At 34.7% G+C, this 19,279-nt stretch overlaps 1 protein-coding gene across 18 annotated transcripts in view; it reads right to left on the reverse strand.

Annotated features, from left to right (window-relative positions):
* The window catches only part of Pcm1 (pericentriolar material 1), a 96,913-nt gene that overhangs the window by 46,103 nt on the left and 31,531 nt on the right, over positions 1–19,279 (reverse strand). For all 18 annotated transcript variants that reach the window (XM_041644435.1, XM_041644438.1, XM_041644422.1 and 15 more), the window contains 13 exons: positions 18,280–18,478; positions 17,351–17,524; positions 16,707–16,861; positions 16,359–16,588; positions 12,118–12,269; positions 11,859–11,988; positions 10,915–11,055; positions 9,919–10,115; positions 6,486–6,683; positions 4,569–4,788; positions 4,317–4,462; positions 3,618–3,808; positions 749–920 (listed from right to left, as the gene is read on the reverse strand). In XM_041644435.1, coding sequence (XP_041500369.1) covers positions 749–920; positions 3,618–3,808; positions 4,317–4,462; positions 4,569–4,788; positions 6,486–6,683; positions 9,919–10,115; positions 10,915–11,055; positions 11,859–11,988; positions 12,118–12,269; positions 16,359–16,588; positions 16,707–16,861; positions 17,351–17,524; positions 18,280–18,478 — 2,305 coding nt within the window. The remainder of the gene's footprint in view (positions 1–748; positions 921–3,617; positions 3,809–4,316; positions 4,463–4,568; positions 4,789–6,485; positions 6,684–9,918; positions 10,116–10,914; positions 11,056–11,858; positions 11,989–12,117; positions 12,270–16,358; positions 16,589–16,706; positions 16,862–17,350; positions 17,525–18,279; positions 18,479–19,279) is intronic.

Below are 19,279 nucleotides of genomic sequence, written 5' to 3' on the forward strand. Positions count from 1 at the left end.
AATCTTATGTACTATCAACACTTCCTAGGTAAAAGTTTGTTTGACAGAATTTTATTATGTAGCCCTCACTGGACCAGAACTCAGTATATAGACCAGGCTGGTTTTGAACTCCAAAGATCTACCTGCCTCTGCCTCTGCCTCCCAAGTGTTGGATATCAAGGCATGAATCACCATGTCCAGCTAAAAGTTGTTTTTATAATAAAATAATATCCCATATAATAATATTTGAATTGTCTACAGACGCTACAAATCAAACAACTATTCCCTAGCCAGTTACTCTCAGTTTCCAGTACTAAGACAGTAAACACTGAACTTTTTTAACCTAAAAGGAAACATCAAATCAAGAATAAATCATACATTTCTGGTGACGTCATATGAATCTTGTAAGATACCCTGGACCAAAACTCTGGCAGTTGGACAAGGATCAGTTCTTTAGTTCGGGGGATAGCTATAAAATGTATAAACTTCATATATATCAAGGTATTATATATCACAAAAATTCTCCCTGTGTTATGTCACATAATAGGTGGGCCACCAAAATAGGCTAGCATGTAAATGTTGCCAAGCCTGTTAACCTGTGTTTGATTCCTAGGACCCACATGGTGTAAAGAGAGAACCTACTTAACTCTCTCAAATTTTCCTTTGACCTACACACACACACACACACACACACACACACACACACACAATGTAATATTAAAAAAATTTAAGTGAATGGTAAAACATTAGACTGTGATACAATCAATACCTTTGCTTTTCTGCTCCTATAGAAGAATTGCTTTCAAAGGGTTTTGGAAAAGCCATATACTCTGCTTTCCCTGAAGAATTCTGGGCTAATGGCTGCTGCTGTTCAGTAGGTGTAGAAACATTCTGAGAAAAATCTCCAAAATTAGAAGGAAATAAAGGGCTGAAATTCATTCCTAATAAAAACACGGGAAAGAAAAAAAATAAGAACCTTAGCCTCAAATGAAATTAAAATTTATTCTTAAGAGCTTTAAGTGACTAAATGTTTAGTCCAAAGCTACCAAAACAAACTGCCAGGTCAATAAAGTAATGCTCATATATTCATTTACTACTTATAGCTCATCCTACTACATCTGAGATATTTGTGATACTAAAGTAATTAATGGTTCTCTCTTAAGAACTGGAAGTCAAGACTAGAGAGATAGCTCTTATATACCTCCTAAGAGCACCAGCTGCTCTTCCAGATGACCAGGGTTTGATTCCCAGAACCTATTTGGCAGCTCACAGCTATTTGGAATTCATGTCTCACGGGATCCTATGAGCTCTTCTGGCCTCCAAGGACACTGCACACATGTGATACACATGCATTGAAATACATATAAAAATAATACATAAAAAGGAAAAAAAACCCAATAAACTAGAAGTTACAAGAGCAGAGAGACGGATGGCTCAGCAGTCAAGAACATGAACTCTTCCTGCAGACAGAGTTTAGTTCCCTGAACCACACACTCAGTTTCAGGGGATATGACACCCTCCTCCAGCCTCAATGGGTACTGTACTCATGTGCACAAATCCACATTCAAACACAGATATACATACATAATTAAGAATCAAAATTTAAAATCTTAAAAAAAGTACTAGAAGTCATAACTAGCAGTGCTTTTATCAAATTATCATTGGGTGTCAGACTTAAAGATAAGTAGTTTATATACAATTTCACTTAATATTCAAAGTAATGCTACAAAATTGATAATTCATTAACTCATTTGGCATGGGTACGAATATTAGTAATAACATGAACATGAAAATGAATATCAGATGTACCTTGTCATTTATTACTTAAAGTCTACTCAAACAATATTTGCTATCAATTAGTCAATACTCATGAAGTAAAAAAGCTCAAATTTTAATGCCCATGCTTTGAAATCCTGTCAAGAAAATACACTGTGAAATATGGATATTAATATTTATGAAAGATTCTCAACCTTTATGTTTTCTACATTCCTCAGCAAATACATTCAATTCTTCCTTCTTGATCACCTGGTCACTTGGCCTATTCTAATACTTTCAACTGTTTTCTTTACCATTAGTGCCATGCTTTATCACTGTTGGACTAACACTCTTTTTTAACATCACTACGAAAGCCTTCTAGTCAATTACACTCTTAGCTCCTCCCTCCAACCCCTCAATAGTGTGACAGTAAAATTTCCCTTGATAGTATAACAGTATGATCATCATCAATAGTATGTCAGTAAAATCTCCCTCAATAGCATGTATGGCAGTACAATCATCCTCAATAATATGACAGACAGTATAATCTTACTCAATAGTGTAACAGTATAATCTCCCTCAATAGTATGACGATATAATCATCCTCAATAGTATGACGATATAATCTTCCTCAATAGTATGACGATATAATCTTCCTCAATAGTATGAAAGTATAATCTTCTTCAATAGTATGAAAAAATAGTATGAAAAAAGTATAATCTTCCTCAATAGTATGAAAGTATAATCTTCTTCAATAGTATGAAAAAATAGTATGAAAAAAGTATAATCTTCCTCAATAGTATGAAAGTATAATCTTCCTCAATAGTATGAAAGTATAATCTTCCTGAAATAAAAGTCTCATGTACTTTCCTGCTCAAAGTACTTCTGTAATCCCTCTTGATTGCAATATAAAGCTTAAGCTTTCTTTGCACACCACAAAAGGCCTTTGCTACTCTCCAGCCACACCAATCACTTCCCTGCTTTGGCTCTGAGCACTAGACACAATAAACTATCTCTAAATTCACCAAATGATATTAATGCTCTGAAAATCTTAAATGGTTCTACTGGCTAAAATGCTTTTCCCATTTTAATCATTAAGGAAATAATGATCCTATTCATCCTTTAGCTTAAATATCATCTTTTCTAAAACAAACTTGCTCATATTCTCTAAAAGTATCTGTTTCCTTGTTAAAGCAACGATTGCACTGCTATAAGCATTGATTAACATTATTACCTTCCTAACTAGATCCTAAATTCCTTTTAAGATTTATCTTAACTCATCTTTAGATCCCAGCAATATATAGTACCTGGCATATAACAGAGGGAAAGCAAAGCAAAGAAAATAACAATAAAAACACCTAAAACCATCTTAATAAAAGCCTACACTAAATGCACCCACCAAGATATGGTTTCTCTTAAGTACTATCTTACTCACCTTTAACTTCGTAATGTTTTGCCTGATGACAGTAGCCCTTAAACAAGATCAGTATCTTCCCACTTAATAAATACCTGAGTTTTGTTAGCAGTCATGTTTAATAACTTTTCATTAGAACAATGTAGAAAAATGTAACTTTAGTAGCTTCTCTTGCAACTCTAAAGCATGCCAAAAATTCTACAAGTCATTTACAACTGATCAAAGTAAAGGGAATAAGCATCAGTGAAGTGCTCAGGCACAAATGGGACAATTATAATGCAGGCCCTCCCCACATAGCTCAGGGAACATCTAGGAAGGAGAGACAAAGGGTTTTTAAGAGCTAAAGTCTGAGCAGGGTCAGAGTGAACAGTGTCTTTGGACATAACAGGGCTGACTGTTGCTGCAGTATCGTAATCAGTTCAAAATTTTTGCATTTACTTATTTTTCCTTCAGGTTTTCAGTTACTTACCTGGTGCAAATGATGGAAAGTTAGTAAATCCAGGAAGATTCAACAGATTTACAGGCTGTGTTGGAAAACTGAAAGGACAAAATAAATTGGGAGAAGAGGGGTGTGATGCACTACTGCCTCTTTCTTTGCTTCTAGTTTTTTCTGGATGTTGACTTTGTTGACGCATAAGTTCAGTTAGCATTTGTTTTAACCTACAAAAAGGTAAACCAGTAATTTAAAAGTCAGTTAAAAGTACCAGCAACAAAAAAGGTCTACTTTAAAAGTCAAACAAAAATCAGTATAATAGTACCATCAACAAACTAAATTAAAAAACAATACACGTAACAAATGACTGAACAACACTCAGGATAGCCAGGCTACTCTGATCCTACAACAAGTATCTGCTTGCTCTGCTGGCCTAATTCAATAAATTAGCTGTTGGAACAAATACTGAGCTTAGTACTAACAGACATGGGTATAAATGTCAGAACCTAAATTTACTGTGGTATAATTTATATACTTTACCCAACATTAAGTATATAATTTAATACCAATTTTATAAATAAATCTCAGGCCCACAGTACAGATCATGGCTTATAAGTTTCAGACAACAGACCGAGAGCAGTTTGGCTCAAGTCTTTCTCTCCTTGAAGGTAAGTGTAAAACTCTTTCATTTTAGCACTACTATACAGTAGCAATACTTGTGATCAAGCAGATTACCTCTGAACGTTATTCTGTTGCCACGTTAGTTGTGTGTAGCACTGGTTCAGCTGGTGCATTATAAGGTGTACCTGAGGAGATGCCACATTGCTTGGCATAACACTGTAAGGACCTGTTAGAAGAGTTTGCAGCAAACAAGATAAAGTCTGTTGGAAGAAAATTTTGGCAACAGTTAACCAATGTCTTGAAGAAAATGTGTACTGCTTTAAAACTATGTAAATTAAAAGAATATATTTCAAAGATACAATTTACCTGCTGGTCTTGCATCAAAGTCTGACAAATATTGACACTGAAATCAAGTTGTTTCTTTAACTGATTAATTTGTTCTTGCCACTGCTCTTTCTCTTCTATGTAAGAGAGCTCTGACACCCATCGAAGGTTTTCTTGTCGTTGCATACTGATATTCTGTTGCCTTGTCTTGGCTAAAGGACGATAATTTCCATCTGCTGAAACAGGGCGATTATTCTTCCACCTAATGGAGAATTTAGAACCTTAAGTCATCACATGTGATAATTTAAATTTTAAAATACAGTAACAAACATCAAATCCTATTCAACAGACTAGATTTCTTTCATCATCATCAAACACGAAAAAAAGGAAAAAAAAGTCAGACTTCCAGCTCATCCAATTATTCTCTAATTGCTTTCTAGTTTTTCTCATTTGTATTCTTACACTATAATCTAACTATATTCTACAAAATAAAAACAATCTTTTGACTAGAGCAGTTTTTTATTCTTCAAGGTTTACTTCATCAAGTAGCAATATTATATTTAGTTAACATTTATTCACTAAGTTTTATCACTACTAGAAGTAACAATGCAGACCAGAGACGGGAGAACACTTGCTACCAATACTAATAACCTGAGTTCAATCCCAGAGACCCACAAGCAGAAAGACAGAATCTACCCCTGTAAGGTGTGCTTGTACCTTCATTTGTGCACTATGACACAAATGCATATACAAAAACATGCACACACACACAAATATAATTAAAAAACAAACCATATATAACAATTAGTATTGCTTCCTGCTGTTTTTGCTTTGCTTTGTTTTAAAGACAGGGTCTCACTACAATGTTCTGGTCTCAAGTGATCCTTTCAAGCAACAACCAAGTCGGGCGGTGGGTGGTGGCACATGTCTTTAATTCCAGCGCCTGGGAGGCAAAGGCAAGCTGATCTCTGTGAGTTTGAGGTCAGCCTGATCTACAAAACCTAGTTCCAGGACAGGCACCAAAGTTACGCAAAGAAACCCTCTCTTGGAAAAAAAAAAAGAAAAGAAAAAAGAAAACGAAAGATTCAAGCAGCAGCCAAGACTTTTAGGATATACCACTGCTGCAGTAATACAATTAGTTTATTAACATAACTTTGGTCAAGGTGGGATCTATTGTAGCAACATCTTTATGTTAAAAATGAAATATGAATCTAGTTTAAGAACTACCCAGTGTTCTGTGTGCCCCCCCCTAAAATTTTAGAATCTCCCGAGCGGCAGATTCTCTTTTTAGAGTAAGCCCCTTTTATCCAAGCCAAAACTTATAACAAAGATACAATCCTTAGAAAGCCCTTCGGGGGGAGAGAGGGGTGTCTCCAGAAAAACCAACTATGTCACTAAAGAGCAGTTACTTCCAGACCCACCCACTGACCTTTAGGGGAGGAAATGGAACCAGAGATTGAGTCTGATTATCAATGGCCTATTTATTTAGTCAACCATGGCTACATAAAGAAACTTACTTCCATAAAATCTCTTTAATAATGACTTCAAAGAATATCAAGGGTGGTGACCAATGAAAGTGCTTATATCCAAGGCATGGAAGCGCTCCACACTTTCTCACTCTAGACTCATTCCTCATAACTATTCCACAAAGATCAAAACTTCAGAATAAACTGGTAATGTGATTTCCTGAGTTGTAGCAAATTATTAAATCTAAAGACAGACTGGGGAAACTCACTTTAATCAACACAGGAGAATACAGTTAAGTTGGGCACTTACACTGAAAAGAATATGCTTATAGGACTAATCTGTGAGATCTGCATTACCTTTGAGTAGTTGGTACCATTACTGAACCAAAATTCAAGGTACTTGATTAGTAAGTTGATGTGAACCACAGAATTTTTGGTACCATAAAAACCTGAAATACTTAAATTCAAATAAAATTTTAACACTGAAACTAACCTATTTTTAGTTTCCTTTACATTATAAGAACTTTGATTCATACTAGGGTGATAACTAGGAAAGTTATCATTGGAACTGGCATCTTGCTCTTCTTCTTCTTCTTCATCTGTCCGAACAATTCCTTCTGAAAGATAACCATCTTCATCTCCTTCTTCATCTAATGCACACTGAGTAGAACCTCCCCAAGTTGCCATTGTTCTAGGGATAATGAGACATAAAATAGGCATCATTATGGAGATTAGCTAGATATTTTAAGAGTTACAATGCTCAAGATTTATTTATATATATATATGAAAGCATAAACACATACAAAAATTATAATTACAAAAATTATAATAATTCTGTGAGATGCTATCTTCTGTTGTTGTCATACAAAATGTGTAGCTTGCCTTCCACAAGAAAATATTTCATAGAAATTAAAATCATCATCACATCTGGAAATTTTTTTCCTAAACTTCCCTCAGCCATTCCCTAGGTGATAGCACTCTATTCTGGTGCTACCTAACAGAGCTTTCTGCAATACTGGTAACGATCTATATCGGTGCTGCCCTATGCAGTAGATATAGATACATATGAATACTAAGCACTTAAAATTCTACCCATGTGACTAGAGAGAAAATGAACTAACTTTAACTTACTTTAAATAGCCACCATATCTACTGGTATATTAAAACACACAACCCTAGACCTAGACATGCTAAACTGTCTCCTTTCACAATCCCTTTCCATTCAAGAAATTTTTGCATGACCTGAGTATAAAGATGGATCAAATAGGTATGCAATCTAAACACCTTCTGATAATCAAAGAAATTTATTTAAAAAAATTCTTTGGTATATATAAACACAATCTTATCATTTATTAAAAAATACTAAGGGGATGATATACTTGTTTATTTTTATACAAATAATTAAATCTTGGCTAAGTGGTGGGGGCACGCGCCTTTAATTCCAGCACTTGGGAGGCAGAGGTAAGTGGATCTCTGAATTTGACCAGTTTGGTCTACAGAGTGAGTTTCAGGACAGCTAGGGCTTCACAGAGAAACCCTGTGTCAAAAAGGAAAAAGAAAAGAGAGGAGAGAGAGAGAGAGAGAGAGAGAGAGAGAGAGAGAAATATCTTTGAGGGACTAGAGAGATGGCTCAGCAATTAAGAGCACTTGCTGTTCTTTCATGGAACCTCAGTTTACTCTTCTGCATCCACAGAAGACAAGCTTACAACCATCTACAATTATAGCTCTAAGGAGATTCAATGGCTATAGCCTCCACAGGCTTACGTGCTGGCATATACATACTCCTATACATACACATACATAATTGAAAAATAAAATAGAAATTAATTAAAATGGTAGGAATATTTGAGACTCAAGTACACAGAACATCTTGTTTTTCAGTTCATCAATAAATACTTTGAGCTCATAATTTTAAATGCTTAGAATTCTACTTTGCATAAGTGAGTAATACAAAATTACAGGAGGATTTTTAAGATAATCTTGGAAAATATTGGAAAATCTATCCTAATCAAGCCAAAATTCATTTTTTGTAAGTTCAAAAGTCAGCAACTCAAAGTAAATTTTTTTACATTAAACAATAGAACAAAAAATAATGCAAAGAAAGACTAAATTTGATGCTAACAGGATAAGATCTGATAAAAAATTAAATGTTTTCATAACTAGACTTATTAAAAGTGGAAGACTTTGTATGTGCAGTAAAAAACCAGCAATTTGTACCACACAAATGTTTGAGGCAGTCTTTGTCAACATGTTGGGGTGGCCTTGTAGGCAGTACATAATGCACATGTATGTTTCTTAAAGCCAAGGCTATAGTTAAATCACATGCTGCAACACAGGTTGGCAACACTGGAAACACCTTGGATTCACTTTGCATTTAATTCTGAATATATTTTTGGCTGAATATATTATTAATAATAAATTGATTCTGAAATATATTTTGTATGATTGAAATAACCAAAAAATTTTGCAAGTCCTGCCTCCACTCAGTTGCATTCAGTAACATGAACCCATAGGAGGGGTCACAAGCCACAGGTTAAGAAATGATTCTCTACACCAGTGATTCTGAAACCAGATGCTCATCAAAAATATCTCAAGACTTCTGTGAAAGAGCAAATGCTCTGCCAGAAGAGAACAGAATATGATGTAAATCAAATGTACATTGAGACTTTACAAGTATGAAAACTCCTAAGAAGAGAGCATGTGAAACATTCTGAAAATGTCATCTGATAAGGCTGCAACCTATCTAGGTTTCAAAATTTTAGATTAAATACTACTATATAGCTAGTTATCTTACAAATAACTAATTCTTTTACAAATTTTCCAAATGTGGACCCTTCAAATTTATTTCTAAAAATTTAATGTTTTATATAAAAATACTTTGTGATTATTCTCAGGAACCTTACAAATGTTAGATACACAATTTAAAATAAAAAATATTTCAGCAGGGAGGTGGTGGTGCACAACTTTAATTCTAGCTCTCAGGAGGCAGAAGCAGGAGGATCTCTGTGCGTTGGAGGCCAGTCTGGTCTACAAGACCTAGTTCCAGGAAAGGCTCCAAAGCTAGAGAAACCCTGTCTCGAAAAATCAACAATAACAACAACAACAACAAATAAATAAATAAATAATATTTCAACTGGGCCTGATGGAACTTGCCTATAATCTCAGCCCTGAGGTGGAGGCAAGAAGCAAGTTCAAGGTTATTTTGAGCTCCACAGTAGTTCAAGGCCAGTCTTTGTTACCTGAAACTATGCCACAAAACAATATATCATCCTAGTCTGAAAAACAACACCACAAAACACATATTTTTCATTTTATAATGAAATTTTATAAAGTATAAAACTTTGCAAAGAGGGGGCTGGAGAGATGGCTCAGTGGTTAAGAGCATTGCCTGTTCTTCCAAAGGTCATGAGTTCAATTCCCGGCAACCACAAGGTGGCTCATAACCATCTGTAATGAGGTCTGCTGCCCTCTTCTGGTCTGCAGACATACACACAGACAGAATATTGTATACTGTATACATAATAAATAAATATTTAAAAAAAAAACTTTGCAAAGAAAGTAAAATTTGAAAGATCATCCTGCAGCAGTGGTGCAGACAGATCTTTGCGAGTTCAAAGACAGCCAGAGCTGCAAAACTGAGAAACCCTGTCTGGGAAAAATAAAACAAAACAACAAACAAACAAACTAACAAAAGATCTGTACCACCATTTGATCAAATACTGTAAAATACCATAGTAACTGAAATAGAAAAGGAAGCTGCAGAACAGAAAATGGCTGGCTGGAATGAGTCCTTAGTCACATATGGAAAAATAGCCAGTCAGTCATACAGTTGACTTGTACTGTGTTGTGGAGAAAAATGAGTCTGCCTTACTTTTAAGTTCTGGGTAAATGGTATTTTAAAAATATATTTTAAATAGCTTTCTTACTTTTCTGTTCTGCTTTGCTGAGGGGTACACAGATTCTCAGATCCATCACTTCTCAATGATAACGATATAGCCACTGGAGAAGAAGTCTCTGCTAGACCTTGCCTCCTCTGGTGTTCAGCCATGAGAGCTTCAAGTTGCTTCCTTCTCTGTCGTAGCTCTTCCCTTAACATTTCATGTCTTCGCATGTCTGACCACAACTATTATTTTAAAAATCAGAGTCAAGTAAATATTTGGATTTGTTGAAGACTTAAAGAATAGAAGTCTTAATGATATTGTCAGTCCAACAATAATCTATTGCCAATGTTTCCACTTTCATTCTACGATATCCATCTAGGGAACCAGAGAAATCACTCAAGTTAAGAATGTATACTGCTCTTGCAAATTCTTGGATCTGAATTTAGTTCCCAGCACCATTATCAAGTGGCCCACAACTGCCCCTAACTCTAGATCCCAGGGATACCTGACACCTCTGACCTCCAAGGACATCTACACTCACTTGTACAAACATATCCCCCAACAACCGGCACACAATTAAAAATACTAAAGCTAAAATCTTTTAAAGATGTTCATAAGGGTTAAATAGTATTTTAGGGATAAGATAAAGGCAGTCATCAATTGTTTGGGAAACTAAGAAATACTCATGAACTATTTGGGAAAAGCTATGATATTTTTCTACAAATCAAATATAAATGAAATACTCAATAGGCCCTTCTAACTAAAATGATTTGTGTTTGCTATAACTGTTCCTCATATTTGCTAATAAAGATTTGACTATTTTAAAACAATACCAGCATAATTTGGGGTAAGATTTATTCCCCAACTAAAAGAGACACAGAAAATATACTTCACATATATCACCCATTCAATAGGTCAAAGGCCCCAAAGACCCATCCCAAGAGCAGCTTTTTCCCCCATCCTTCCCCCCCAAAAAAACTATTTTACAGATTTGGGAGTTAGGATCCAATTGAGGAACAACACAGTAGGACTGTACCATACCTCATTATCCACTACTGAAGAATCTTCAGGCTCAATAACAGATTTGCTTGTGCTGGTCTCATTTTCATTAACAGTTGGGGTTGAAGTAATAGCTGGGAAATACTTTTTGGTGGGACCACTACTCATACTAGTGGCTGATAGCTAAATGAACAACAACAAAAACAAAACAAATGTATATGTATATACATATGCATATATATAAAACAAATATTACTATAAAGTACTAAAATAACTGAATTTATCTCATAGTTATTTTACTTCTCTAGAGCTCTAGTGCCATATTAATCTGATATTGAGACTACAATCACCACCATGATCCAAAGACAACAGAGGAGAACAAAGATGATAACAGGCTAAAGGTGATGAGGAGTAAACAATCAGGAACAGTAAAAACAATAGGAGGCAAATACTGGGAAGGGGGTTTTACACTAAACCCAACCTTGGCACATACTCCTCTGGATATTATTTATACTGGGGATAAAAGACAAAAGAATAAAAAAAATAGAAAAAGTACAAACTTAGAAAATATTTGTATTAGAAACATAATTTGATGTTCTTTTTTCAAAAACAAAATATGGGGCTAGAGAGATGGCTGAGAGGTTAAGAGCACTGGCTCCTCTTCCAGAGGACCAAGGGTCAATTCCCAGCACCCAGGTGGCAGATCATAACTGTCTGTAAGTCCAGTTCCAGGGGTCCTAACACCTTCACATCAATGCATATAAAAATATAGTTAAATAAATTATTTTAAAAAGCTCAATTCCAAAATAGAAGCAATCACTTGATTCCCATGTACTACCTTTAAAAGTAGAAACATAACCAAACCCATTTCATTATTAGTTCACTCATCTCAGCACTCAGAAAACTAGCAGTAAAGACAGACTTTAAACCGACATTAGGTTTTAAACATTTTTCAAGCACACTGAAAGAAATAAATTTACAATTACCTGAAGGTCGGGGCATGCCTTTTGCACAGCTTGAATTTTCTCTTGAATTTCAATCAATTTCTTTCTTTCCTCCTGCAACTGTTTCAGCTCTCTCTGTTGCTGCTGTAGTTTAGCCTCATAAAATTTCTCTCTATAATTAAAGTGACATTATCTGTGAACTTCAATAAAATTATACTAAGCAAAAAACAACACAGTAAGACCCTTTCTAAATAAGTGGCTCTGAACTTTTTTTTTTATGAAAGCCAAAAGCTTACTATACCTTGTTTTTTCATTTACTCCAGTGTCTTTTTGTGTTTTATTAGAATTTTCTCTTGCATTATTTGAATTTTGTTTGGTATCTTCTGCTGCTGCATAGAAATCACCCAAATTTGATGTATTGGCACAGACACTCACTGGAGCTGCGTCATCATCCTAAAACAGCACAATTATACAAAATTATTTGGAAATCCAAAGAAATTATCAAATTTATACTTTACACAATTTACTAGGCTATAAAACATAAAACAATTAATACCACAGAGGTATTATACTCTTACAATACTTTTACAGAAAACCAAAGTGTATCTTTTATCAATGATAAATCAAGTGCTAAGACTAAAACGAGCCCATTAAAAATTTTTATTTGCAGTTCTGGGTATTGAATGTTTTATATGCCCAAGGTCCTAACATGCCCATCTATTGCCATGTACTGTCTTGCAAGGCCTTATAACAAACAGTCAGAATGTGGACCCTTAACTCCTCCAAAATGTAAACTAAATGAGTTTTTTTTTCCTTAAAAAGTTACCTAACTTCAGATATTTCATCAGTGCTATGAATTAAGAAACTTTTACAAATTAACTAGCTATTTCTTATTTTGGTGAAATAATGGGCTGCTATCAAAGAGCTCTGTGACAAATATAAAAAGCTAAAATAATTACTATGGAGCAGGAAACGATATTAACGTTATTTTACGATATCAAATGATATTTTAGGATTCAACCTTTATATTGTTGCAAATAATCCATGCCCATTATCTGTTTAAAAATTGCCCTCTTACTCATTTCTGTATTTAATTTGTCAAACAAGTACCAATAGTTATGATACAATGAAAAAAATGAAATGGACATGATGGCTCATTCCTGTAATTCCAGTACTGTATTCAAGAGGCTAACCAAAGAAGAGGATCTCCATGAGTTAGAAGACCAGTTAGGGTCATCCACAGTGAACTTCTGGCCAGCCCAAGATACAGAATGAGACCTTTCTCTCTCCTCTCTCTCTCCTCTCCTCTTCTCTCTCTCTCTCTCTCTCTCTCTCTCTCTCTCCCCTCTCTCCTCTCTCCTCTCTCTCTCTCTCTCTCTCTCTCTCTCTCTCGCCAGCCCAAGATACAGAATGAGACCTTTCTCTCTCTCTCTCTCTCTCTCTCTCTCTCTCTCTCTCAGAAAAAAAAGGACATCCTACCTAAAATCTATAGTGATTACTCAAAAAACAAAGTTTTTTTTAATCTGACTAGCAGTAGATTTTTTTTCTTTTGTTGAACTAATGCACAGATTAATAGGGAGTTGAAAATGACCTCGTGCATTTTCTTGAAAATATTTAACTTATTTATATTCCATGCTTTCTCTGAAGATTACATCTGAAATTTAACCTTTGGAAACAATATTCTAATAAAATCATAACAAACTGATTCTTATTAATCATAGAACTATGAACTCTGAAATGACAATTCAATTCGTCTTGTATCAAAGACCAACCTAGCCCAATGAGCATAGAAGAGGACAATGGCAAGAACCAGGCTATAACTTAAGAAATAAAGAAGCTGAAAATGAAGTATTTTCATAAAATAGTACATGGAAAAAACTAAGAGTTCTAATTCAAAACAAAGCTTATTTCTCATACTTCAGTTTTCCTATGTACTATTTTGTGATCTTAAAGGAGTAGTTCTCAACCTTCCTAATGATGTGACCCTTTATTACAGTTCTTCATGTCGTGGTGACCCCCCCCAGCCATACAATTATTTTTATTGTTATTTCATAACTGTAACTTTGCTACTGCTATGAATCATAATGTAAAGATCTGATATGTAGGATATCTGATATATGACTCCTGTAAAGGGGTCATTCAATCCCCAAAGTGGTCACAACCCACAGTTTCAGAACCACTGTCTTAAAAGAATAATGGGAAATTAATAGAAAACAACAATTAGCAAATATGAGTTCTTACAAATATGTAAAAATATTCAGGATAACCTAGCTTATTGCTATTATTGGTTTCTAAAGCTGTTTCATGCATTTCAAAAAGTAAAGTAGGAATTCAGAAAGATGCCCACCCATTCTTTCTATTAATTTCAATATTCATATGCAACCAATGTCATTAGCTTAGGTGCTCTTCCCGATACTCTTCAAATATGACCAAATAAATCACATCTCAAAAGGTGTTCTTCTAAGTTATGCACGTTTTACATGCCTAAGTTTACTTGTATGCTTGTACATGTTTATGCACTTTCTTCAACAGCTTTTGTTCTAATAGGAATAATTTAGAAAAAAACCAAAAGTCATTATCAATAATGTGTAAACAAGTTATAGTATACCAATATAATAAAAATGTAAGCTGGACTGTGACTGAAAAAGCATGGGATAAAACTGGACTCTCTGAACATGGCGAACAATGAGGGCTGATAAGACGCCAAGGACAATGTTGTCAAGATAAGACTACTAAGATCACAGAATCTGCACAAGTTGGACCATTTGAGAGCTAGCAATGATGACTCCGAATCCCCCTTTGGTGATTTGCGCAGTTATTGGTGCAGAATGTCATTACAGCATGTTCCTTCTTCCATGGTGTTCTCCCCAAAAGTGTGTCTCTATGTTCTGATTTTGCTGCTAATCCAGACATAGTATATTGGAGCACAATTTAAAACCTCACCTTAACTAAACTAATTACGTCTGCGAATTCTTTGTTTCCAATAAACTCACACTCTGGGATAGTATGAGTCAGAACTTCAGCATATGAGTCAGAGAGACAAGCACATTACCTAACACATGTAAGGACAGTTTTGTCTAAGTAGTCTTACATGTCTCCTTAAAACCGGATTTCATGCTTGAAGTTTTTTCACGTGTTTTTAGAAACAACCCATGTTTAAGCCATACCTCTTCACCTCTACCCCATCCAATCTATTGTTTCATCTGTTTGCTGCCCTCCCTGACTGAGTGCTCCTTCTTGTCTGCAACTGATACATCTTACAGTGCTGTGCTGTACTGGGGTGGTTTCTGTAGGCTCATTTATGCTCAGGAGAGAGGTTTTGTGGTATACATCACTTCCACCTATTTCAGATGATTAAATTTCCCTTATTTTTTGACCAGACCATAAATCCAGCTTTATTTTCAGGCAAGTGCTAAATCGTTCTGTTCATATCTTTTATCAAAGAATAAACCAACCAGTAAATTTAAAAAAAAATGTAATCAAAGGTCTGGAGACATGAACTCACTTTGCTTAGAATATCAATTAGCAGTAATTCTGGAGAGCAATTAGAAATTGTCCATTCAAATGAAAATGTATGGTAATACATGGCAATGGAAAGAAATAACAAATAAAAAGAAAACAAAGAAATAATTTCACAAGTTAAACCATTTTTGTTACTCTAGAAAAATCTTACCTACCACAGGAAACTGTAAAATACTCAGTAGATCTTTTGGACCACATTAGATAATAAAGAAGGGTTAGTATTTACATGTGCATATGTAAAATTATTTTCAAAATCATGTATTAATAATTGAACTTTACTAATATACTAACATTTGGATTTTCTTTTCTTTTTATTTTTTTACATCAAGTAGGTTAAGATCTCAGGCTCTGCAATAGGCAATGTAAATTCTGGCAGTCATAATTATGTAACATTGGGCAATTAACACTTTTTCAATCTGTTTAATATCTACCTTATGATGATGCTATGGACCTATACATGAGGCCAGTACCATCAGTAAAAGCAAACTTATGTGGGGTTGTAGATCACACTATACTGGTACAGTCATGCTCTTGGGTTTCTATATACGGATGGCTGCACTCTCACTCCAAGTTGTGAAAGCGTTGTTACAACAAAACTTACCTACTCTAATCCCTCTTCCCATTTTTTTTCCCAAGACAGTCTTTTGTGCCCAAAGCAGAACTCCAACTTAGATTCAGCCAAGGATAACCTTGAACTGCTCCTTGAATTGCCTCCATTTCCCAAGTGATAGGACTACAGATGTGCACCATCATGTTAGGCTCAATTTCTCAACTTTACCAGGAAGAGTTTGCCAATATCTGATATATAGCAATTAAGCCACTAAACCTTTAATAGAAACATCTAAGACACAAATACAGGGCGGGGGATGAAACTTTTGGTGGTAACATGCTTGCTTAGTTATGTAAGGGGTCTCAATTCAATATACGAAATAGAAAGAAAAGGAGTTATACCAACATAATCATCAAACATATACAAAAATTTCATCTTATATGACTATACTATTTAAACAAGTAACTTACCTGGACCATAGCAACAAGATCTTGGAGCTGTTTAAGTTTCTCTTTTGCAGCCATGAGTCTACTTATCTTCTGTTCAAATTCTTCATCTTCTGGTGCCTCATCAACCAGACTGCTCCTATGGCTAGATAATGAAGCCCCACTAACTCCTTCCTCCTCTACTTCCTCCTCCTCGTCATCTTCACCTTGTGCTACATGCAACCTCTGTTCTCCTTCTCTATTATATCGACAGTCTGTTAAAAACAAGTATCATTCAAATAAATGATTTTAAAACTTTAAGAGTATAAATCAAAGATAATCTACTTCACTAGAGTAATATGGCAACATTTCTGTGAATAAAGGAAATCATACCTAATGGAGGCATGTTTAGAGCTCTGATGTTGGCAGCAGATCTGTTGTTAATTTCACAGTTAGAATTAACTGATCTCCCATCTCTATTATTAGAAACACACTGTGTATTACTGTTACTATTCACTTCATTCCAGGTGGAAGCTACCTGTGGGTTCCTGAAAGAAATTAATGCCCAGTTATTTAAAACAACAAAAATAAAAATTCGAAAAAATCTACCTATGTAGAGCTATAATAAATTAGTTTCAAGCAAAGAACAGCATTAACTAAACCATTTTAGAGCAAATTCTTAATAATAGACTCCTATTTTTCATTAACTTTTCCAAAAACTTAGAAGTTTATGAATAAAAGCATGTGAAAACTCAAAATATACCTAAAGTATAGCAGTAGGAAAAGAAAATGCTCAATTTTATACTTTTTAAATTTACTTGCATTCAGTAACAAATAGAAATTTTACTAAATTACTGCCTTCAATATTTCCTTTCTTTTCTTTATAGGGTAAGAATGATTATTACACTAACAGTTAACTTACAAGGAAAAAGCTTAAATAAGGAAACATTTCACTGATGTATCTCTCCATCCCAGCCCCCACACAAGCATTAAGTTCAGATGAATACATTGGGAAAAAGAAACTTAAATGCTGTCACCTAATGTTAGTAACAGGTTCAGAATTTTCATGCTCAGAATCATAGTCTGACTCTTCAGTTTCTTCATCTTTTGTATTTTCATTTACAGCATCTGTCATCATATCTGATGTTTGTTCATAATAATGAACTAGTTCTCTCAATTCATTCAATCTCTTTTGAACTTCATTTAACTTCCTGATTAAAAAAATATAACACCATTTTAGAAAAAAATACACTATTTTCACTTAATAGCAGTTGGCACATATACCCACAAATATAGATAGACCAAGTTAAGTATTCAGGACACCTGTCGATTTTTAAAAATACAGTTTCAGCTGTACATGTTGGCACATGCCTTTCATCCCAACACTCAAGAGACAGAGGCAAGTACAACTCTGTTAAGTTCAAGGCCACCCTGGTCTATGTAGTGAGTTCCAGGCCAGTCAAGGCTGGCTATATAGTGAGACCCTATCTCAAAACAGACAAACAAACAGAAACAAAAGGTAAAACAAAACAAGCAAAACCCCAAAGCATGAACTGAAATGTCATATACATCATCCCTGTTTTGGAGGTGAAGAAGCAGAAGCTTTCCAAGTGTTCTGCTCACAAGTGTTTCCAAGTGTTCTGACACAGTCTTGTATAAAACATCATTTCAAGGTCTTACTCTTTAAATATTAAAACATTTTACATAGAGTTCTTGGTATTTCTAACTCTTTTACTAAAAAATGATCAATTTATAGCAGTCTACAGAAACTACCTACGCTATCTTATTTCTTTTAGTCAACTAATAAGATTAATATATTACATTCCCTCCTTTTTCCACCATATATCTGAAGAATGCTTATCTTAATAACTTCAGTTTCTTACAAATTTTCGAAAGTTTAAAAATCCTCATTATTTAATTCTAATTACTGAATATTTGTGAAGAATGATTGTAAAAAGTATTTTACTGTAGTTTTTCAGCCGGATTTAGATGACCTTCATTTTCACTCTCATTCTGAGAAACCAGACAAGTCGCAGGACAAGGAACAGAGGATATAAGGCCATTGGACTCTCCATTGACAACTGGTACAAAGCCTACAGGAGCAGAGAGAGCTACAGTTGAACTTCTCTTATCCCCACTTCTTTGGAGAGAAGTTGAAGGCACGACTGAAAAAGAGAGAAAGATACACAGTTACCATAAATAAAAATGGTATGAAGCAGCATATTTTCACAGTTTGCATACTTATAAAAAAACAGAAAACAAAATTCATTCACATCTTAAAATCTGCAGATTTAAATCCTAAAAGTTTATGTATATACACTGGCAGGCCACTTATTAACACTTATTAACAGTTCACAACAAAACACTTCAAAATACACAAGGAAAAATATTTTTACATCTTCCTTTTAGATAGTCTAGCAGCACTTCTGCATTATAGTCACTGAATTAAAATAGAAGGGAGAAAATAAGACAGAAACTGCAATGTATTACAATGCTATATGCTAGAAAAACAACCAAAAGAACAATAGCATAAACTTGTCTCACGTTAAGTTAAATGGTATTACTACGTATGACATACAGAACACAAAAGGCCAATCCTGGCAGGTAAATAATAAAGACTATGCATTTTTCTACCTCCTACTATTTCAAAAGTACTGTCTTTATCTTTTTCTCAGTGTGACTATCAGTGCTTCCTTCTCATTTTAACGCCACAATTATCACAGCTAGTTCCTAATGATCTCTTTTTACACTATTCTTTAACCACTGTTCCTGTAACTACTGCTCTTACACTGTTTTCTAGAAGGAGGAGTGGTCTTTTAGTCAGTTGTCAGTCGGCAAAGTATGACATTCTTTGTATATAAAACTGACCCAAGGCCATAATCATACCTTACAATTTTTTTTTCCTTAGTTGCCTTCCTCTGTTCATAAAATAACTGATATTATCCTCTACAGGAAAAGGAGGGTAG

Source organism: Microtus oregoni, unplaced genomic scaffold (genome assembly GCF_018167655.1).
Source record: "Microtus oregoni isolate MIOR12 unplaced genomic scaffold, Mior012 000096F_ref0000112, whole genome shotgun sequence".
In the NCBI taxonomy this organism is placed as follows: domain Eukaryota; kingdom Metazoa; phylum Chordata; class Mammalia; order Rodentia; family Cricetidae; genus Microtus; species Microtus oregoni.